The sequence below is a fragment of the Prunus persica genome, chromosome G1 (assembly GCF_000346465.2).
Source record: "Prunus persica cultivar Lovell chromosome G1, Prunus_persica_NCBIv2, whole genome shotgun sequence".
NCBI classification, from domain to species: Eukaryota; Viridiplantae; Streptophyta; class Magnoliopsida; order Rosales; family Rosaceae; genus Prunus; species Prunus persica.
In genome coordinates this window covers 44491547-44515101 of record NC_034009.1, presented here as the reverse complement: position 1 = coordinate 44515101, position 23555 = coordinate 44491547, and the positions used below count along the sequence as shown (strand labels likewise).

Sequence of the window (23555 nt, the reverse complement as noted above, 5' to 3'; positions counted from 1 at the left end):
CTGTGGACCCATGTGGGCCACGTGGGAGGAGTAGGTTAATTAATATGGGGCTGGCATGAGGTCCACGTGATACAAGCATGGGTCTTCAATGTGTTACGAGACAATGAGGAGATTAGGAGAATATGAATGCTTTAAGATTTAGTTCGTGTGGAAATCTAACATTGCTTTTATTCATGATGGGGTCCTAAAAAGAGAATTATAATACTTCTTACAACTTTTTCCAGATTGGCCCGTTCGGCTCCCAACCGGTAAATTGTACTTTGTTTATTGAAAGCGTAGTTTAGATTCGAACTTATAAAAAGCTAGTTTCCCACCCGATTTAGATGTTAAATTATGTAATGCGCAAGTATTTCAGGTTGATTCAATCCTTTAATTTTCTGGCCTATTCATGAATGGCCCCTCTAAAAATGCGTATGGTATGTGAAATTTGTTAAACTTGTGTAAAAGTAAATTCAACTAAATGTGTTTGTATTTGGGAAATAGCTTAAAATGCCACCCTTGTTATAATAAAAAAAGCCACGATGAGTTGCCAAATTATGATTATAATCTAAAGTATTACTCTAATAATAATTAAAAAAATGGCTACAAGCCAGACTAAGACATCGATAGGCCAAAAGGTGGCTTTGTTGGGTGTTTCAAGAATCAAAATCATTACAATGGCTACAAAGAGCCAATTTATATTCTAATGGTCAAAATGATGACAAAAAGCCAACATATAAAGATAAATAACCAAAATATGGTTCTAATCAGCCCATTTATACTTATGAGGCATTCATGGAGCTTCCAAATAAATAATGTCAAGACAACATGGTGTTTGATTAAACAAATCAACGAGGACTTTGAGCGTTTTAAAAAGAAGGATACAACCTATATTCTATCCTTTAGGCTATCTTATGAGGTGTCGCTTGCTCCACAAGGCAATAGTGGTCAGAATGACCACTTTTAATTAGCTCAACCAGAACAACTTAGTGGCTTGAATTTTTCCGTTATTGATCGAAAACAAATAAAATATGGCTAGAAAGTAACTTGTAATGTTCAGAACTTGATGCTTAATCGTGGTCAACAGCTAGTCCAAGTGCGGCAATTTTCGGGGGAGCAAATGGTGATAAGAATGTCTGGGGCAATATATCGAATGGTGACCGAAATCATCATGTTTTGCCAATTAGTGGTGTAGAAAATCCGATGAACCATAATCCAGTGACTGAAAATTGATAATGTTTTGCCAATTAGACGTCAACGAATTTACTACTTGTTGTTCATAATGATGTTCAGAATATTGGAAATAATCCACCTGCTGCTATTGATAATGGTAAAGGTAGTAGACCAATCCATGGTGCAATGCCTGCCCCAGCAACAAGAATTGTGTTTGAAGCAGCATGAAGAAACTTAAAACCTTATGATCATGAAGGAATTCAGCCTGAAAAGACACATAATTTTTTGTAGCTGAGATGACCAATTTAAAAGGTCTAGTGGTTTTCAAAAGCGTAATTATTTAAACTCGAAAAATATGGGAAGAATTCAGTGCCTACTGGAGACTTCGTATCCGATCGTATTGACAAAATCAGATTGAGTTGGAGAGATGACCAACATCATGTGTTCTTTGTGGTTGCTTGTTTCTTGATTGATTTGGTTATTCCTAGGGTTCATTCTAATCGTTTTGGTTCGATCTTTGGACTATGGCTTCTCTGCTCTTACCTGGCCGGGGTGGTATCCTTCCACCCATTAGCATAATGCATCTGGATTTCAAGCTGAAACCCATAGTTTTTTTTTCTTCTTTTTGGTTCAATTGTTGAATAGGATAATTTATGGACAATCACAGGGTGCTGGATAGCTCAAATAGTTCAAGCACAAGAAGAAAAACACTAGAAGTTTTGTTGAAAAGCCAATCGTTGTACATGATGTTCACGTTACTCGCGACACCCAAAAAAAAAAAAAAAAAAACTTATGTTATTTACGACAAGTATTTGAGACAAATGATGCCCCTCACACGGACAAAAATCAAGATGACTCTCCTTCCATTCCAATATATATATAGGAGGATCCCAAAAGTCACATGATGAACAATCCAGATTTGAGGGCCATTTCATTTGGATTGCTCTTAAATTTTGAATTTTGAATTCTTTGCTTCATAATATTCTTAATATATGGATAAAGTACAATTTAATCAATAAAAAATAAATATGTACATATTATACCAATCAATCAGACAAGCATCCACATTAAATTAGAAAATCACCTATAAGTCATGTACAAAAATAGACAAAATAAAATTTTGTGTTACCTATATAAAAAAATAAATAATAAATAAATAAAGGTACATAAAATACTATTACACATTGTTAAAAATATGAAAAAACATATACATATCAATAGGCAATAGGCAATATGACATAAAATGACTATTATCCGATTCAAGTCATAAGAGGCAACATTGGAACAAAAAATAATTTTAAAAATAAAATAATAAAAAGATTACATCATAAAATATTAAAAAATGAATGTAATTCTATGTGGCACAAAAGTCAAAGGACTTGGATCAAAGTTACCAAATCCAAAGATTAAACTCAACTCCTCAATGGAAATTTAGATATATATCAACTTTTCTATTAATTCAAAGTTGTGTCAAAGACAGTAGAATATTGGTGACCACGTGAAAGCAGGAAGTTGCTATTATGATGGGAGCTTCCACTCATATGATTCATTTGGAGGTGTTGAGTGAACAGGATTGTTTGTCAGTATTCACACAGATTTCATTTTCTGGTAGGGAAAAATATTAGTCTCAAGCATTTGAATCTATTGGCAAAGAGATTGCAAAGAGATGCAAGGGTTTGCCTCTTTGCCGCAAAGACTATGAGTGGTATGATGCTTTATAAGAAAACCATGAAAGAATGGCAAGATGTGTTGGATGGTAAGGTATGGGATCTGCAAGAGGTTGAGCAACAGGTTTTCCAACCAATATTACTTAAGTTATTATGATTTGGCAGCTGCGATCAGACGTCGTCTTTTATATTGTGCTATTTTTTCAAAAGATTATGAATTCAACAAAGATAATTTGATTGAGCTGTGGATATCCCAAGATTTTCTTAGGAAGTGCAAAATGCATAACATTGTGCAGTTTCTCACCAAGAATGATTGTGTTCGTACGGAGGCTATGGGTACTAATAAGAATGAGATAGAGCTCTTGAGTGCTAATGAAAAAAATAGGGCTAGGGAATGACAAGGTCCGCCATTTAACCCTAATGTTTGCACCGAAGGGCCCATTTCCATTATCTATTTCATCTTGCAATTTCAAAAATCTGCATAGCCTCACAGCTTTCGATTCAAAAATCACGACTATACACTCAAATTTAATTTTGGAATTGAAATGTCTTAGGACATTAAGTTCGAGTTATAATCCTTCTTTGAAGAAGTTACCGAACAGAGTGTGTGATTTGTACAATTTGCAAACGTTGCGCTTTATTGGGTGCAAGGAACTTGAAAGTCTACCTCAAAGCATGGGGAAGTTGATCAACTTAAGTCATCTTTATGTTCAGGGTTGTGATAAGCTCAAGTACTTGCCATAAGGCATTATGAGATTAACAAGTCTGAAGACACTAGATGAGTATCATGTTTGTGGCAGTGACACCAATGAAGCACTGAAACTGGGAGACCTGGGAACCTTGGAAGGTGGTCTTAGAATAAGAATTTGGTAAGATGCCAAAGATGTTGGTGAGGCTGAGAAAGCACAATTGTGAAACAAAAAGCAACTCTCTCATTTGGAACTAGTTTTTGAGAATTTTCAAGGCAAGGAGAGAAGAAGCAACAGTGTAGAAATACTGAATGTCTTACGACCGCACCAAGATTTGGAGTATTTAGGCATAAGGTTCTATCATGGCACCACTGGTCCTGTCCTGTATGGATGATGTGTTTACGCAATCTGAGAGTCCTTATTCTTCATAGATGGAATGAATGTAAGTTTTGGCCTCCTATTGGTGAATTGCCGTCCCTTGAAAGACTGATCTTATCAGATATGAGGAAAGTGAAGAAGGTTGGAGATGAATTTTTGGGAATAGAAAATCAAAGATCAACAAAATCATCCTCATCTAAAATTGAAACACCTTGGACTTGTAAGCATGTGGGGTCTGCAAGAGTGGGAAGGAATGGGATGGGTAAAGGAAGAGCATTCTGATGGAATTACCATAATGCCATGCCTTTCTTCCTTAAATTTTACTTTTTGCAATAGCCTAAAAACACTGCCAGGCTTCCTGCTAAAATCACCACTGCAGAATCTTTCCTTCTTTCATTGTCGGAGTCTTGCGCAAAGTTACCGAAAAGGCACCGGAAAGGAGTGGCCCAAGATTTCTCACATCCCAAACATCACATTTGGCCGTGATCATGATGATGAGGATGATGGGATTCTACAAGAAAAGGATGTGGCAATCTTATCCACCCTCTTCTGGTTAGAGTCTTACTTCCTCATCTATCTATTTATTTATACATTCATTTGCCATATTTAGTGTTCATTAATCAGATTTTTCGTTGTTGTCTCTTTCTTATGTTAAGCAATGTTTAATCATGTGGCCTGAAACAGCTTTTGCCTTAAAAAAATTCTCTCACTTTGTGTTAAATTTCTATGAATAATTCTTCAAAATTCAAAATGAAATATCAAGGAATTGAAGAGTGCAATCGGTGTTCATTCAATAGAGTTGCATCAGACTTGTAGAAACAATTATCCTCTACTTTTCAAAGCATACCCTAGTTAATGATTGGCAATTCACATTCTACCATAAATTAACATGCATACAAGATTTTGAGACTGATTGACGAACAAAAACTGTATCTGATATTTTCTTCCTCTTTTTTACTCAGCAATCAGCATCTCAGGGAGATGAGAAAGGAGGGAATATGTGAATTACAAACTAAACTGGACTAACTGCTGAAATTTGCCAATTGATTAAACAACCCCTTACAATTCCCTTGGACAGACTTGGATTGAACGAATCACAATTGATTAAAGCGAAGGTTCTGTAACTTGTATGGCTCCCAGAGGAAGATGTAGTCGGAAACCCTAGATTAAAGTAGATTAGATATCAAAGTCCTGAGACTGTTCCTGCTACATTGTTATATGTGGATAAATATTACAGATTCATGCTTCAAATGGAAAAACCACAAAACTACCATAAAATCCCAAAACTCTAAACAGGATCCAAACATACAAGAGCAGTAATGCCGTTTTCCCATGAAAAAAGTCCAGTGCTGCCTAAAACCAATAAACCAAGATACAGAAATAAACACAAAGTCTTTCCTAGTCGCAAGGAATCTCTCAAGATTGCATGGCATTGGTATCATCTTCATCACCTTCCTCACTGAACATATACTGACTCTGATACTCCATTAAGTACTGTGTTGATCTCTTTACGTCCAAAAACAGATGGTAAACTCGGTTAATATCCTCCATCTCCACAATATTTCCCTTCCGCTTTTGGCATGCCAAGGCAGAAGCTGTTATGAGATGGATAGCATATCTCAAGGATGCATCAACACCAATCTTGGTCAACAAATGCTTTGCCTCTTCAGACATCTCAACTTCTTCTTCTTGGCATCTGATCTCCAGAATCTTACGAATTTCATCCTCTGTATAAGGCTGGGTGGTAATGATAAGCAGGCGATCAAGGAGGTCAATAGGAATCCCATGGGGGGATTTATAGTTTGTGCCTCTGATGGTAGTGATCCCTCTGTTGGTAGCAACAACTAATATTGGAGCCATCTCATTCTCCAAAGCACGATTTAAAAATGAAAAGCACTCAATGTCAAGCATATGCACCTCATCAATAAAGAGGACACCTGGCACAATCTCTGCCTTCCCTTCCTCCCTCCACTCTGCCACCTTTGTGTCAATCTGTTCTCTCACTTCTGAACGGATTTCACCAGTATCACCAGTAAATAGTGCCAGAAATCCCTGTGTTCTGGAAAAGCGATATAGTATAATCAAAGAAATTTCATATTAATCCACAGCCAATACTGAGACTAAAGTAGTGGCATTGCAATGGATGTTTTATCATGATAATAACAGTAACACCAATCCAAAACAAATCAAGATTGATAAATATCTGGAAATTCCTAAAATATTTTGTAGATTTCTGTGCATGTGTTCACCCTCGCCAAAACTCAATTGCAATTTCAGCTCCAAGCTTCATAAAATTCAGATTTTGGTGGAGTTAACCTTCCCTGAAGTTTCATCAGGTTAGGTTTTTTCGAGTTTGGTTGGAAGGTGACCAAATGTAGGTTTTCCTAAGGGCATTGTATTTAAAAAATAAAAACCATCTAAAATATGCAGGCACCAATAGACGCAAACAGCTGGGGAGTCAAAGCAAGTTTGCCTGGAAGGTGGTTCAATGATAATGCTGATATTAGACAAGGGCCTCTTGGAAAGGCTAAATCCTTTGCCATTCCCCTCTTCTTCCCTTCTCATATGATTCATTAGTACACCAAATGGGAAAAATTATTATCATTTTTTTAAAATTAAAGAAATGTAAGAAACTCGGTAAGCAGATCCGTCAACAGAGAAAAATCTCACAATGGCCGGCCAGTAAACTTCCCAATTATTCAATTTGGCTACAGCCACTTTGGCAATTCAAGATCAAGGGTACTGATTCTTATTTCAAACCCTTCTCTCGGTACATGTAGCCTCATACAATCCACATTTTTTCTTTCGAAAACAGAAAAATATATACACAGTTTTTGTGATTTGGTGGACCAACACAGTTGAAAATTAGAGAGGACGAGAAAAGCTTCTACCTTCTAACTTATAAGCGATTGTAATCTCTACAGAGTTGAAAAAACTTCTACATGAATAGAATCTTACTACACAATGTTGTAGAACTCAAATAAAGCCCATATAAATCAAAACTGAGGTACAAAACCTCCAACTCAGACACAGCGTGGTAGTCCCCTACACCGCTGATAAGTACGTTAGGTGAAAATGATTCATATACACTCTAGATAGAGCCAGTATGTGAAAAGATAAAAATTTAAAAACCAATTACACTTACAATTCACCAGTGAATACCAAATTAGGAGGCTAATTGCAATTTTCCCAAGATTATTATATGATTACTAACAATCATAAATTCATAATTCACAGCAGCATGCTCTCAATATTAGTAATTATGAACAGCACAAGCTTGAAGCTGAGATTTTCAAGTACCTGCTGTTGATGACATCAATCTCATGAAGGGTGACACAATGCACGACCTCCTTGCGCTTCTGCAACTCTCCATCAGGGCACTGCATGAACTTGATGTGCGGTCCCATGGCGTCATAGTCCCTCGATCTCGAAAACGACCTACCAAGCTTTGTAATCTTCCCAGAAGCTTTATCAATAGCAATCACATCCCCACTCTGCACCTTCTCCTTCCCCAAAGCCTCAATCATTTTGGCCCCCAAGTCATACACCGTCTCCATCTCCGTTGTCTTCAAAGTCAACTTCCCGGTCTTCGAAGCCGCTCCAGCCACCGCAGGCCGGTCAATCTGAACCTCCACAACCTCACCTTCGATGACCTCAGTCTCTTCCTTAATTCTAACCCCAATGGCTTTCCTAAAAGCTTGCATTAGGGCTTCGGTCTTGGACATCTCGAGAGAGAAGAGCTCGCTTCCGGCTAACATAGCGAAGGGAGTTTCGAGGCCGAGCGACTTGGCCATGCCCATGGCGATGGCGGTCTTTCCGGTTCCGGGTTGACCCGCCAACAGTACGGCCCGACCCGCGATCTTGCCTTCTTTGATCATCTGGAGAATTACGCCGGCGGCTTTTCGCGCCGAGGTCTGGCCCACCATGCCCTCGGAGACGTCGCGGGCTTCTAGGGCAGAGTCGAGGCCGAGCCCTCGGATGTGGGAGTGCGCGCCTATGCGCTCTATTCGAGTAAGGTCCCGACTCTCTGAGAGCTTTAGCTCCGCCATGGCTGAAGACTGAGAAGCTCTGTGAAGGGTTTTCTTCAGTGGCGAAGTGACGGAAAACTGACGGCGGCGTGCGAAGAGTGAAGAAGAGTGAAGGGTTCTCTCTTCAATGGCTAATTTGTTTTGCTGTTGCCTCCCGTCTTTCTTTTAATCTCAGCCGTCTAAACCGTTAATATGCTTGAAAAGAGAATTGTGAGGCTGAAAATATGCCACGTTAGCATGAGGTTTTTTGTCCCCCTATTCGTTCCCTCCATTTTCTAATAGTTGTTCTATTTGGAACATCATAAACCCTAAACTTGAAGACCCCATTTTAACCTTCCAAACAGATAACTTTTATTTGACAGGGATAATCCTTTTGGCTTTTGCGAATGGAAAATCCAAATTCTTTTTTTCTGTTATAAAACCAAAGGAATTGAGGAGAGAATTTGGAAAACAGAGGATTGTTGTTCTCTCTGTGTTTGTTCTGTTTATTGAATGTTTCTGTATCTCTACTGATTGTATATGTTACAAGTAGGGGGATGCCTTACTTATAGGCAAGCATCTCCTAGGTGGGCTCCACTATAATTATTTTACAACACTCCCCCTTGGAGACCACAAATGATACAGAATATGTCTCGTTAAAAACCTTGCCAGTAAAAACCCAGTGGGACAAAAACTGGTCAAAGGGAAAAAGAGTACATAATTATGTGTAACATAAAATTCTGTGTATATTGACGCGCGTGCGACACTGCCTCGTTAAAACCTTGCCAGAAAAAACCCAGTGGGATAAAAACCTGGACGAAGGAAAAAGAGTACAGTGGTTGAAGATCTTTATTGATAGCGCGCTCCCCTGATGCTTGGCAAAATATCGTTAAGTCATACTGTTGATCAGCTTTCTGAATATCGTAGTTGACACTGCTTCTGTGAGTCAATCTTAAGCGATACTGCCTCGTTAAAACCTTACCAGGAAAAAACCCAGTGGGATAAAAACCTGGATGAAGGAAAAAGAGTACAGTGTATGGAGGTCTTTATGAAAACCACGCTCCCCCTGAAAAATATCTCCCCCTGGAAAATTTCATGACTAGCTTTTCCAGTATGTGACCATAAAAATTTTCATAGTGTACCCTAAACCCGTGAGCGACACTGTCTCGTTAAAACCTTACCAGGAAAAATCCAATGGGATAAAAACCTGGATGAAGGAAAAAGAGTACAGTGTGGAGCTGAGCTCTATCTGGTCTAGTATACTTCCGGAAAAACATTTAAGGACCACCGGATAATCCTCATAAAAATGCTTCAATACTTTCTTAGTATAAGCAAGAATCTCGTTGGCACAATACTCGATCCTTAAGTCGAGACAAATATTTCGTGAATTCTGCAGAAGCTTTAATGTGTTGCAAACACATTATAATCCATGTACTCACTGAGACAATATATGCACATTAGTATTGAGTACAGATTTTGTGCTTCAGGCACATGTCCTTCAGGGACTTGCTTCATGCAATTTCAATCCTTTCAAGGATTTTGTTTAAAAAGGATTAAACTTTAAGACACATGATATAGCTTTAACCCAGCTATTTATACATCTTTAGGGAATCACTTCTGACGATATGCTCTGTGCATTTAATAACCCTTAAAGATAATATGTTGGTCTCCATAATTGTGTAATAAGGGGGGGCATAATTGAATCCGTAAATATGGAGAAAAACCCAACATTCCTTGTTTCTGCCAGAAATAGTGGGTCATACAAAGTAGGTATATTCCCTTTTATTCCGAACACCCAAGTATAAATTTCAGTATGAACATGTTTTGGGGTTCGTACTGTGGGTTTGTTCTGTCACGTTCATTCTCATCTATAGTGGAATTACCTCTTTCCATTTTGGCCAATGAGATTGTCGACATTTAATAATTGAACGTGATTCCAATCAACACAGCCCATTGATGATTTGAGTAGCTACTCTAAAATCAAAATTTGTCATTCATCAATTCATGATTCCACCATTCTCATATGCATGCGCATGCATCAATTATAAGCATTTCTTTGCGTTTGGGTACCCAAGCCACTTCATGGGGCTTTTATTATGTGAGAATGTGGAGTATAACCTCCATTGGAGCGTTATTTAGTAGTAGGGCATGGATAATCTCCATTTAGGGAGTTGGAACATTTAGAACCCATATATCTGTCATGCTGCAGGCATGCCACAGACTAATACATACATGTCAATTAATTTCTGGGACTTTAACCTATACAATTTGCTACGCATTAGGCGTGCATAATATCAATATTGACATGTCAAAGGATTGTCCTTTCGGGACTTCAATCCACATCATTTGCTACGCAACAGGCGTGCATCATATTGATCACTGCTATACCCACATCATTTGGTTACCTTTCAAGACAAAATATCAAATAGGTATATAAGCATAAAATAACACAAGTATTGCTTACATCCTTAGGTGGGAGAAACTTTTCTCAAGTATCATTCAAGCTCGTATCGACCCAGTAAATATAAAGTATCGCTTGATGATCTTGTTATATCCTGCAAGAGCAAAAATCACAATTCTTTTCTCTGTCAAAAACAAATAACTCTCAGAGTTAGGATCACTGCAAGGATTCTTTCTTCGGATGTTCATTCTAAAGAAATAAAATCCCTTATGAACAGAGAGTTATAAAAAGAGAAAAAAAAAATGCAAAAAGATTGTGATATTGATTGCAAGGTAAGGTAAGCAATCAAGGAAGGAAACTGGTGGGAGCAGACAACAAGCTCGGCAATCAAGGAAGGAAGCTGGTGGGAGCAAACGACAAGCTCTCATTTCTTCTAGTTTAGAAGAACTTCCGGAGATTAGAGCATAAGGTTGCCTTCACAGTTCCCTGATGTGGTGGAAACGTGATCAGGGATAGTCTCGCTTCCTGAATGGATGATCAGAGATAGTCTTGCTTCTCGGGCACATTAAGTGCTCACTGATAAGAAAAACAAGTAGATATCGCATCACTAGGTATGAAGAAAACTGGATGTCTTCTGCAAAGAAAATTTCGTTAGTACATTTACACACAAATACAATGAATAGGTAGAACCGGTGAATTTCAAATTAACCATAGGAAAATTGCGAGATTCTCGGGATGCTTTTGAAAAAGTAGCTCCGTGAAATCCGTAAAGCAAGATCGGCTTTGAAAATAATGCTTGAAAACGCCGAAAGTGCCGACAGGCATTATTAGAGGCCACGTGAAGTTTTGGACTCTAGGAAAGAAAAAGATAATATGGGATTCGAGAAGATATTGGGGTCCTGAAAAACAGTAGCCATATTTCCTCCTATAGATATGGCCTTTGCAAAACTTGATTGGAGCAACTGCGTTTCAACTCAAATTTCTTCATTTTCTGAAACTTTAGTTTTCCTAAGACTTTCTTCGAAACCTTTTACCTTCTCAAAAATGGCTTCCTCTTCTTCCTGCCCAAATTATTTTAATTTAAATGATGCTCCAACAGCAACCAGTGACGCCAAAGTTTGGCGTCCATCCTTTGTATCCCAAAATCGTCATCTCACAGTTAATGATTCTGTGATGATGAATGATGCTACTGCTGTCATAGTAGCTAGGAATTTCATTACTCCAATGAATGAAATGCTGTTAACAGGGAGGTCTGAGGAAGAGGCTATTGATGACTCAATGGCTTTTAGCATTCAGAGTGCTGCTTCTGTTTCTAACATGGCTGATCGTTTGCGTGCTAGAGCAAACGAGGTTGAGAAGCTGACAACTGAAAATTCGTCTCTCCAAAGAATGCTTCATGAGTCTCAACAGGAGGTTGAGAAATTTAAAGGAGAGAATAATTCCTTGTTGAAACTGGTGAGTTCGTACTCAGTTGATACACTGAGAAGGCTAGACATGCTGCAGGTCTCCAATGAAAGAATTTTGGGAGACCACGAGAAGCTCATGGCTAAGCTTAAGAGGCGTCGTCCTCTTCCTTCAGAGGCTTCCAGAACATAATGTAATTTTATAGATTTTACAGGGCCTGCACCTTCATTGCAGGTGGAAAAAATCTATCTGTTGTATGTTCCTGTAATAATAATTGCGCACATTCTTAAACTTGCACCTGTGGTTTTTACGTCTTTTCAAAATGACGGTTTGGAACCTTGTGCCTTATAGGTTCAAATAACCACATCGACTTTCCCAAATTTCATATTTCAATGTATGGAACTTTTGGCCTGGGCTAAACACAAACTCAGAATTTATTTGCCCTTTTCAAATGGACATGAAATATGAAATGAGTAAAAGCCACGCTAATATCTTATATATTTGGGTTCATGAGTTTTCGGCCCAGATATAACAAAATACGTGGGGAGCCTCAATTCATCATTCTCTTATGCCAAAGAGATATGTGGCGTACCACAATTTGCAATAATATCTCAAGGGTTGTCCATTTAATTGTTGGAACTTCAGGTTCTCAACACTGTTAGATTTTGAACTTCTGGCCAAAATCACATATTCTCATGGTATGGACATTCAATCCCCTTAGATTTTGAACTTCAGGCCAAAATCACATATTCTCATGGTATGGACATTTCTGGACTTCAAGCCCTTACATATTTGTCCATATTTTGAGGAACTTCTGGCATCTCATTTAATTGCTCATTCATGAGTTTAAGAAACTGCAGGTTCCCTTTTGTATATAGTGACGGTTTACCAAAAATGGTTAATATTTATGCATACGTCACTATTCATGTGAATAGTACTATTCATCAAGTCATGAATACGTATCTATTCATCTGCCAGTACAGGTATCATCCATGTGTACGGCATCATGAACCAATACGGTACTGTTACATCATTAAGGAACTCTAGGTCCTTATTTACATGTCAGGGATCAAGGACCCTTAAGTCCAATCACATGTTTACAAATACAATACCGGAGAGACTGCCAGCTCTCATATTAATATCATCATCAAGGATCTTCAAGTCCTGATGTAATTGTATGATGAGGATCAAGGAACTTCTGGTCCTGATCTGCTTACTGTAAAAACTCATCATACAGCATATTTAATCCATAAAATACATTGCTGGTAAATAAATTATTGGATGGACGATAAACCCACACCATACTTTAAGTAAATGTGCAGTAAAGTAAATTTATAAAGTATGAGGGTCGATTCCACATCATACTTTAAGTAAGAGTAAATGTGCTTGTATGGGCACTAATTCTGCTCCATACTTTTAAATAAAAGTAAAGGCGTGGACGATAAAACCGCACCACCCTTTTAAATAGATACTGTTGTATGGGTAATAAACCTACACCATACAGTAAATAATGTACAGTAAAGTAATTTCATAAAGTATGAGGGTCGATTCCACATCATACTTTAAGTAAAGTAAATTTGCGATAAAGTAAAGGCAATTATTTGTGGGTTCATATCAACACCACAATCAAATAATATAGTAGATAATATTATTATTGTTTGTGGAAGGCATTATGATTGTCTCTCAAATCAAATGCTTTCCACCTGTAATCTGCACACCTGCATTTATATTAATATTAAATAGTATAGATTAATAATAAAATAATTGACAAAGGAGCTTAGCCTTTCGGTGTTGCTTCTTCAAAAGGTATTGATAATAAAGTGACGACACCTTTTTTTTTCTTTTTCTAACAAGCATCTTCATCATGTTCATTGACATTAGATCTTAATTAATTAATTTTAAACTAAATGACTAGTGCTTAGTTGGTCGTCATGATGTGTGGAGCCACATGCAGCCTCATAATGTATAATTATACACTAGAGCCAAATTGAAAGTTTCCTTCCCATGTTTACACTTGTCTTCTCTCCAATAATTGTTAGAGCAACTTTCACGTTTTTGTTAGAAAGAAAGGTGTGAATTGCTGGTTAAGTAGGCAAAAGTTAGGTACCTCGCATCTCCACCACATGCTCCATCATTCTCTGTGTCATTCAGACCCAGCAACCACAAAACAGGGCCAGCAATAAGCATGTTCTTCGCATGCCTCTCAAACTTAGAGTAGCCATACCCTTTCTCTGCCTGAATTAGAAGGAAAAGAATGCCCAAGAATGAGAGGACGGAGCCCAGAGCCTGAATCACCGGAACAGCGAACTCTACGAGCGCCAGCTACAGGTCCAGCTCCATCAACGGCATCGAGTAGTCAAACATGGTCGGCAGCTACTGGGTAGGAATTGGGTGTGGTTGGGGACCGGTGGCAGCCAGAGAAGAAAGGAGTTTCAACACAAAAAGAGACCTCCATCTCTCTCTCTCTCTCTCTTAGTCTTACTGTTTTCCCTTTTTTTTTTTTCTTTTTTTTTTTCACTTGGGTTTTCTTTTGGCTTCGAAGCAATACATGAGCTCGAAGAAGTTGCCGATCCTGGAAGAGCGACCAGGGCCGCCTCGAAGCCAACTGAGCAGTGGGGTTAGAGAGAGATCGGGTGAGATTGTGAGGTTCTGAGCTTCATGGAAAGTGTTAACTCCAGAGACCTCCAGAGGGTAATAATTGTAAGAAGAAGAGCTGCAAAAGCTTTGCATAGCTAAGAACTGATCACAGCAGTGGGGTTGCTGAGTTTTGCGGAGAGAAAGAGAGAGAGCGTTGAGGCTCTGAATAGAGAAATCGTGCTGATAACGTGTTATAAAACCAAAGGAATTGAGGAGAGAATTTGGAAAACAGAGGATTGTTGTTCTCTCTGTGTTTGTTCTGTTTATTGAATGTTTCTGTATCTCTACTGATTGTATATGTTACAAGTAGGGGGATGCCTTACTTATAGGCAAGCATCTCCTAGGTGGGCTCCACTATAATTATTTTACAACATTTTTCATAAAAAAAAAGGGAAGGGAAATTTTTAGATATTATGTCTTTTAACATACCATACAATCTTCACGTTAAATCCAAGTTACCATGACCATCATGCTTGGAATGGAGGAAGTCGACAATTGGGGTACCAGGATAGGGGAATTAAGGAATTGAATCAACTACTTCCCTAATTGATCCACTTCTTGGTTTTGAGGATATTGAATTATGAAACTTGTATAATTTTTTATTCCCCTTTTTTTTTTTCGGTCGAAAGTATAATTTTTTTTTTTTTTTCTTATACATTAGTCTGGGAAGTCAGAAATTGGACTCATTTCTAATACCATTTCATGATAAATAAACAAATTATGTATGGAGATTCAATATCTGGAGTTCCTTCAAGTAAAATCAAGTGCACCTATGGATCTTTAAAAGGTAAAAGAACTCAAACTTCTTTCACCTTGTTGCATATACAACAGTCCCATCGAACTAACCATCCAAAACCATGATCACATTAGACACTGAAAATGAATGGCACAAGACACCATGATAATAGAGCGAATATTGTCATATTACTCTAGCAGACGTTTCTTTGTCAACCATCAAAACTCAATTTGGCTCTCCTTCACAGAACATCCATCCATCGGATGAACACAAACACATATAAAGCATTGACACAGAAAGCAAATATATATTCTTTTCTGAATGAAGCAGAAAATCATATTTGTAACAAGATGTTGCAGAATATCTTGTTGAACGTAGCAAAATTTCTCAAAAATGCAAGAAATGAAGGACTCAACAGCACTTGCATTTTGTGAAACCTAAGTGAGGCATGAGGCCAAATGTTGAGCAATTTCAAGGTATCAAAGAGAGTCTTCTGAAATTGCACAAATAGCAGCTTTGCAATATATGCTATGCAACCAACTTGGATTTCATCCTAGACTATTCAAGTGCATGAATTTATTAAAAATGTCCAAACTTGAGAGATTCATTTACATAAAATAAAATGGGATGCATTCTAACTTTCAAAATTCTGAAGAAATAAACGTGCGTAGAAGGCCATAGCCAATGTAGAATTTACCCCAAAAAAGGGTTCCTTTTACTTACTTTAATTTCTAAAACTACATGTAATGAAGCAAGAACAGTACCTTACCAGAATGTTGATTAACACATAAATTAAGCCAGGTTTCTCTGTCCATTGTCTTCAGTGTCACCAAGAGTACGTTTAAAAGCTACATGTATGCCTATGGTTTTAAGGTCCGCCCGTGCAGTTTTAATATTCTAAAAAGAATGCCAGCCAATCAATCGAAACTGTAGGAATAAAAGAAAAGGTATGCATTACCTATTTTCTTTTCGAAACTCTAGTCCAACACAACAAGAAATTTGGGGACACAATATTTATTTTTCTTATGGCCTGCAGAACAACATGAAACCTCGTTGAGGAAGAAAATCAGAAAGTTAAACTGATTTGCATTAACTCTAGCAGAAATGCTTTTGAAAAATCACTTCATCAATTGGAAGTCTGAGTTCAACACTTCAACTGGAAAGGACAAAGAGGCCAGTATAAAAACAGACACTGCAAGTTAAACTATATCAAAAAAAATTAAAATTAAAATACCAATGGATTTTTGGAATACATTATCCACTTCATGCTAGACTACAGAACCTGCTACTCAAATCTTCAGCCAAGCCTGTTCTGCCTGTCTTGGAGAGCTCTTTCAAAACTTTTGTATACACTGCAAAATCCGGTTTAAGACCCTTATTAATCATGTCAATCAGAATATTTTGGGCGATGACTACATTTCCTTCATTCATATATAGCCTTGCAAGCAAACTGTAAACTGAATTGCTAAAGCAACTGTATTTAACACTTGAATCAACAACATGCTCATATGCTTCTTTATATCTCCGCAAGTTAAAATAACCCTTGACAAAGGCTGCATGCGATGTAAGTCGAGGTTTAATGCCCTTCAATACCATACTATCAAGTAACTTGCGTGCAAAATCAAAATTTCCAACTTTACATGAGTAACAAATCAGTATTTCGTAGGTTATTTCATCAGGAGAACAATTCATTTCTAACATTTGTTCAAACAGTTTAGTAGCTACGGCAGATTTGTAGTTCTTATATAAGCTACTGAGTATATAGTTGTAAGTTTTGGAATCTGGGTCACAACCGACTTGCCTCATCTCATCAAGCATATCAATAGCTCTGCCAAAATTTCTTCTCCGACAACTTTCTCTTATCATGATATTGTAATAAGATCTCTTCCTCTCCGTTATTTTCATCACAAACTCGGCCATTTTAAATGAACCCTTGACACTGAGCATCTCAATCAAAGAGAGCAAACCAACGGGTCGACACGATCCACCAACTTCATTCAATACCTCTACCACTTTGATAACAGAAGCCTTCTTTGACGACGAAACAGATATAAACTCAAATGCATTCCGTGTGAGACAAATTCCCGCTGATCGGAAGTCATTCATAATGTGAAGCATTGCATGGTAATCATCTAACCGCCCACAATTATCAATAACCAAGCTACAAATATCATTTCCATAACAACTAATGGGCTGTGAATTCTTAATCCAATCAAATAAACACAAAGCAGATACTTTTTCGGAATTCAACACCTGAAAAATCTGAGCAATGGAGGCAATAGATAGACTTACATTCATCGAATTCAACTTGGACGCCAAATCATTCTCACCCCTTCTAATCATACCAACAATTTCCAAAACTTGCTTTGAAGTCGGTCCAATCCCATCAATACCCACGTTCCCCAACCCATGCTTCTCATCAGAACCTGAAGCTCCTGGTGGCGAGGGAGGCTCGAACGCATCAGAAGACGCAGTTGAAAATGCCTGAAAGCGTCCATGATATTGATCTTTAAGCAAGTAAAGATTCACGAACAGGCCCTTATCAACACCACTCGTGTACAAATGTAAAGATTGCAACTTTTGAGAAGATGGGGCTGCTGAAGCACAGACTGCGGAAGAACCGATTGAGGAAATCAAGGAACTCACTGAATAGCAAGCAGATTTCGTGTGAAACCGATTTGAATTCAAGAAATTACCAGAAGAGGGCTCATGCGAGGCTAGGGTTTTGGGAAGAAAAATGGGAGCATGAAATGATGGTCTGGATTGTGATAATAGGGAGTCAAGATTGTGAGAGTTGGAGAAGTACCTGAACCTTTTCATGGTGCTAGTATCTTCAAAATGAACATCGACTGAGCTCACAGTGCAAACAGGGTAGAGCTGTCAAAGGAAAAGGAAGGGTCTTCAAACTGAACATCGACGGAGCATGAGCTCACAGCGCTATATTTAATATATATATATATATATATATATATATGGCAGGAGATGATAGGCTGAATTATCTCTTAAGTTGCTCCCTGCAACACCAGATAGCACAAAACCCCTAATTTGGAGAAAGACTTCTATGAAACGAGATTCCGGAAAAGTAAAATAGTGTTATCACTGTTACAATCAAAATTTTATCCCTAAGTTGCCCAAGGTTTCAACCGGTCCACTTTCAAAAACGGCCCAATGACATGGAACATTTAGGATTGAAAAGAAACGAAATTACGGACATGCCACTTCAGATGCTAAAAAAACCACTTCAGTTGTATAAATATCGCTATTGGCCATAATAAAAATAGAAAAGTTCATATAGATTCAAATTCCTATTAAGGAGTTGGGTTTAATCCTTGAATTTGGCGACTTTGATTAAAGTCCTTTGACTTTTGTGCTACATAAAATTACATTCCTATTTTAATATTTTATGATGTAATCTTTATATTATTTTATTTTTAAAATCATTTTTTGTTCCAATGTTGTCCCTTATGACTTGAATCGGGTAATAGTGATTTATGTCATATTGCCTATTGCCTGTTGCATAGGTATATATATGTTTTTTCATATTTTCGACAATGTGTAATAGTATTTTATATACCTTTTTTTTATTTTTTTTATTTTTTTATAGGTAACATACAATTTTTTATTTTGTCTATTTTTGCATCTGACTTATAGGTAGTCTTCTAATTTATGTTCCTAACTTATAGGTAACACGATTTATCACTAAGTATTTTTCGTTGCTAATAATAACATTATTTACCTGTATGTCAGGTACATAATTTAATGCGGGTGCTTGTCTGATCGATTGATATAATATGTGGGTCCTTATTTTTTATTGATTAAATTGTATTTTATCAATATATTAGGAATATTATCAAGAAAAGAATTCAAAATTTAAATTCTAGAATTCAATTACGAGGAAATAATGCATTAAATTTAGATTTTCAACGTGTTTTCCTTATTTACCTTAAAGGCTAAAATCGACACAAAAAAAAAAAATTAAATGTCAAAGGACCTACATCTAAAACCAAAGACGCGAGGACTAAACCCGATGACAGCTAATCGTTTTGGACCTACATCTAAAAAGCCCTAATAAAAAATAAGGACAACAATATTAGATGGTATGATGTGTGTTGTGCTCAATTTTATAAGGAATCTGCTAAACACTTCGAGCATGGTTAAGTGCAAGGACAACAACCTCTTTACCATAAGGTTGTGGCTGGTCCCAACGCCAATTATAGGGAGATGAGGATCGGGATCGTAGACTATGAGTTCATATTCGGGTTGAACCCCTTATACATACCTTCTCCTCGATATGCAGTGCATCGTGCGCCTCTTGCCACATGTGATATCGCCTTAGTTACCCCAGACCGTGAAATCTCCGTTCATGATTACGAGATCGGGGAGTATACTTTTAGGTGGACATAGTGAATTCAGTGATGTGAGACACTTTCTTTATTTGGCATTTACTTTATTTTTGACGATGGACTCATGAGCGAACCTTATATGCGGATGTATTAGACATCCCTTGCTTCCTTTTAATATATAAGTTTGGGTTTATATTAGTTGTGCACTTGACTTATTTTCACCTACTTGGGTAAGTATAGCCACCTCAACTTCGAGTTCTGTGAAATGCGTAGGTTATGGCTTTGTTTTTCGGGCAAAATCAATCTCGATTCCATCTTGCATTACAGACTAACTTCGTGGGGGATATCATTATCCTTTTTCAAAAATTGAATGAGACTTGGAGTTTCAGTTCCTCACATAAGACTACTTTTTAAAATTGAAACTTTGCATTATTATCCGAACTGGTTGAGCTATCTTGAATGATACTATAAAAAGAAACTTTAAGAATGAGTTTCAAGTACCTTGATCCCATGGCTCACAAGTGTAGGTTGAAACTTCACTTCCACCGATACTCTGACATTCCCAAGAAGGGCTGCTCTTCCAAGAAATGAAGTGTTAGGGTAATTGAGACTCGCTCTGGTTGGGGTTCTTCATCGAGTTCACCAATATGGTCATCCGATTGCTCTGAACTCCCGAACTCGTTACCTAATTACGAGTGGAAGTCCAGGACTCGATTAAGATTTGATAACATATGCGGACCCTGTTCTCACACTCTTTCTGTCTGTTGTAGGCACTCGTCGGACCATGACAGAAATGAGAAGGGCGACCCTAGTCCTTTTTGCTTAACAAGAGATGACTTTGACCCTTCATACTTAATAAGGGATGACCTAGTTCGTCGAGTCCCAGAAGTCGCCACATGCACCCTAAATCCTAAATCCTAAATCCTAAACCTGCAACCCAATACAGACAAAGAGACTTCCCCATAAACAATGTATTACATGATGAAAATGGCGACTAATCATATGGAAAATGTTGCTTTATTAATTGAACACTAATTAATCATAATGTGGGTCTCTATTGAAAATATTAGCAATGAGATTCTTTATACTCCAATTTGTTCATCATTATTGACAAATGTTATGTACATTGACATATTTGCAATGGCAAACATTTTCAAAAATAAAAAAGGCCTCAACGTAACTTGCACCCATGGCATGATTGCAATGGCACACGTGTAATTTTCCAAAAATAAGAAAGAGAATAATACACGTCGAATTTATCGTTGTGGAAAGGCCGCATTTTCGTCCGAAGACTTCCCCTTTTTCGCTGAATATAAAAAAGGCCTCCACACGAACGGTCTACACGCGCATCACGCTACAAATTAACAATAAAAAATATGGGCCACTAAAAATGCGCCACGTAACCAAACCTAGGGTCTGCGGCACACCACGTTCCCTCCTTGCTCGTTCGTCTAGAGTATTCTTGTGCCCTAAAAATAAATAAATTGAGAGTTGCTTCCTAGAAAGCTCGCTGCGGTGCGTCTCTCGCAAATCATAACTCTGTCGTCTGCAAACCCTAAATCTCTCCTTCTCACCCTTGCTCTCTCCAGAAATGGCGTCGTTTGCTGAAGCACCACCCGGTGATGCAAAGGCCGGGGAGAAGATCTTCAGGACGAAGTGCGCTCAGTGCCACACTGTCGATAAAGGCGCCGGTCACAAGCAGGGTAATCTTGTCATCTATCCCTCGCAAAATCTCAGATTTCGTTTATTTTTTTGGTGATTGATTTTAATAATTAGATTGTGCCTTGTTTGGATCTGACAATTATAAGCCTTTTTTTGTACGCGTTGCCCTGATCATAGATTTTCGCTTTAGTTTCTATTTTTTCTGTGGATTGTTTGATCTCTGTGTATAATTTTAGATCTGATCGGCTTCTTTATCAAGTTATTCGTCGTTTTGTTTTTATTTATAATTTTCCTGTTTGGTTGCTGAGAAAGCGTGAGAAAACTAACGAGATTTTCGTGTTTGTCTTAGAATATGAATGGTTCTTTATGATTTTCCATCTTAGTGAGAAATGAAAGCTATATTAAACTAAACAGCTATGTATATTATGCAACACCTGATGGTGATTATCTCTTTGGTTGCTACTGTAGTTTATTGTTATGTATAAGGTTATTTCTGTAAATTAATTTTTACAAAGTTTTAGGGCTAGTGGCCTGTTAAGAAACTAGATACGCCGGATTGATGAAAATTGGTTGCACCATTGATTCTTTGCTTAATGCTCAGCTGACTTTCAATTTTGAATTACTGTCTTAGCAACTGTATACAGTTTGGCAACCTATAGATGTTATGTTGGATTGATGGATGAGCTTTGTTTTCAACTTCTACAACATTTGGATGAAATTTGGTGCACCATTGATACTTCCTTCTATGACTTTAAGTTTTAAGTGGCTGTCTTAGTGACTGTATACAAATGTGTTGCATCCGGTATCCTGGATTGTCTATAAACTTGCATTTATAATTTGACATGTATGCTGACGCACTTGATTGTTCAGTTTCTCTATCAATGGGGAATTTGTACTCCGACAGTTTTGCTCGTTCTCAGTTCAATTAAAGATGTCTAATTAAGATTATTAATACTTTCAGGACCCAATCTGAATGGCCTTTTCGGGAGGCAGTCTGGTACAACTCCTGGATACTCCTATTCTGCTGCTAACAAAAACATGGCTGTGAATTGGGAGGAAAAGACATTGTATGATTACTTGCTGAACCCCAAGAAGGTATGAATTTACTTAATCCACCTTGTCTACCTCATGGCTCATGGGATTCATGGGGTGCTCATAGCCACAGCCTAGCTGTAGTTGCAACAAAATCAAACTTCTTTTTCCCTTTTTCATTTTTTGTGCTGTAGTCTTACGCGCATGATGTTTGGTGTAGTCTTAGAGGGGAACATATTCCCTCCAATTTCATTCAAGCATTTTGGGTTACATATGGTAACCATGTAGAGTCTATGAGAACTCTTGCTTAATGGATATCACATTTTACAAATTGCTGAAAGTGTTAAGAAATTGAGTGTGAAAAGGGAACGAGGTTTGTGTTTAAAAGTTTTTTTAATCACCTTTTGATTTATAAGCGAGGATGGAAAAGCAGAGATTTCCTCTTTGCTCTGGTAAAACAGTTCCTCTGAATGAATGAGATTGGAAGCCGGTTTGGCAGACTGACAGGAAAAATACTACAAAGATAATATATTTTATTATTTTATCTAAATTAGTTTTGACTTGAGCTTTCGGAACCCTTAATGATTTTTCGTGTTTTGTTGAGGGGCTGTTAGCTTCCCTTGCATGAGTGGGTTGGGATATTGACAATTACAGTGTTTGTTTTTTAAACATATTTAGTTCCATATTTATTCTAGTCAACCTGATCCTTGTGAAACCTCTTTTTGCAGTACATCCCCGGTACCAAGATGGTGTTCCCTGGATTGAAGAAGCCACAAGATCGTGCTGACCTCATTGCATATTTGAAGCAATCTACTGCATAAGCAGTTTTTCATTTTACTAGTTCCACCTTTTCCATTTTGCAGTAATTGGAGGTCCCTTCAAACAAGGCGGATAGTACTTCTCTATTTTGTTGCCAATAAATTGGACCGTCTAGGTCTGCAATTCTTGTTTGCATGTCGAGCTTGCTTTTGCCTTTCTAGGAAGAGGTTGCTGTAATTGGCAAACGTAAATTCAATTCAATTTAGTTTCTGTGACTAGATTTCATGAATTTGGTGATATACCATTTTTACAAATGATAAATTTACTGCTACGTTATTGTATGTAGCAACTTAAAATTATGGGTTTTAAACATTTTTCTGGTGATTTGTGCAGTGAAATTTTATGTTTTGATTGCTCTGGTGATGCTTGTAAATTGCATCAGTGAATAAATGGTCCATTTTTCACTCAGCGGTTATGTTTGGTTTTGTTATCCTACCATTAATGCCTAGAAGAAATGATTATGTTGCAACACCTTCCAATTTTAAATTTAAAAAATGTGAACGTTCAGTAATGCAGGGGAGAACTTGGTAATTGAAAATTTGTCATCTAATGAATGTAATTCATAATGCCAAAACAAAACACTCAATTTGTGTCCAATTAAAAGATGAAATGTATTCCTCTGTTTCCA

General features: G+C 37.6%; 3 protein-coding genes across 3 annotated transcripts; 1 reads left to right on the top strand and 2 right to left on the bottom strand.

Annotated features, from left to right (window-relative positions):
• Positions 5036–8498, bottom strand: LOC18793359 (ruvB-like 2). The gene is made up of 2 exons (XM_007223045.2): positions 7187–8498; positions 5036–5945 (listed from the first exon to the last, which is right to left on the bottom strand). The coding sequence occupies exons 1-2, from the start codon at positions 7933–7935 to the stop codon at positions 5303–5305; spliced, it is 1392 nt and encodes a 463-aa protein (XP_007223107.1). The 5' UTR covers positions 7936–8498; the 3' UTR covers positions 5036–5302.
• On the bottom strand, positions 14180–18068 carry LOC18789558 (pentatricopeptide repeat-containing protein At1g09900). Its single transcript, XM_020563159.1, has one exon. The coding sequence runs from the start codon at positions 17889–17891 to the stop codon at positions 16335–16337; it is 1557 nt and encodes a 518-aa protein (XP_020418748.1). The 5' UTR covers positions 17892–18068; the 3' UTR covers positions 14180–16334.
• On the top strand, positions 20894–23332 carry LOC18788691 (cytochrome c). The gene is made up of 3 exons (XM_007225840.2): positions 20894–21117; positions 22038–22171; positions 22837–23332. Exons 1-3 carry the CDS (start codon positions 21006–21008, stop codon positions 22927–22929), a joined length of 339 nt encoding a protein of 112 aa, XP_007225902.1. The 5' UTR covers positions 20894–21005; the 3' UTR covers positions 22930–23332.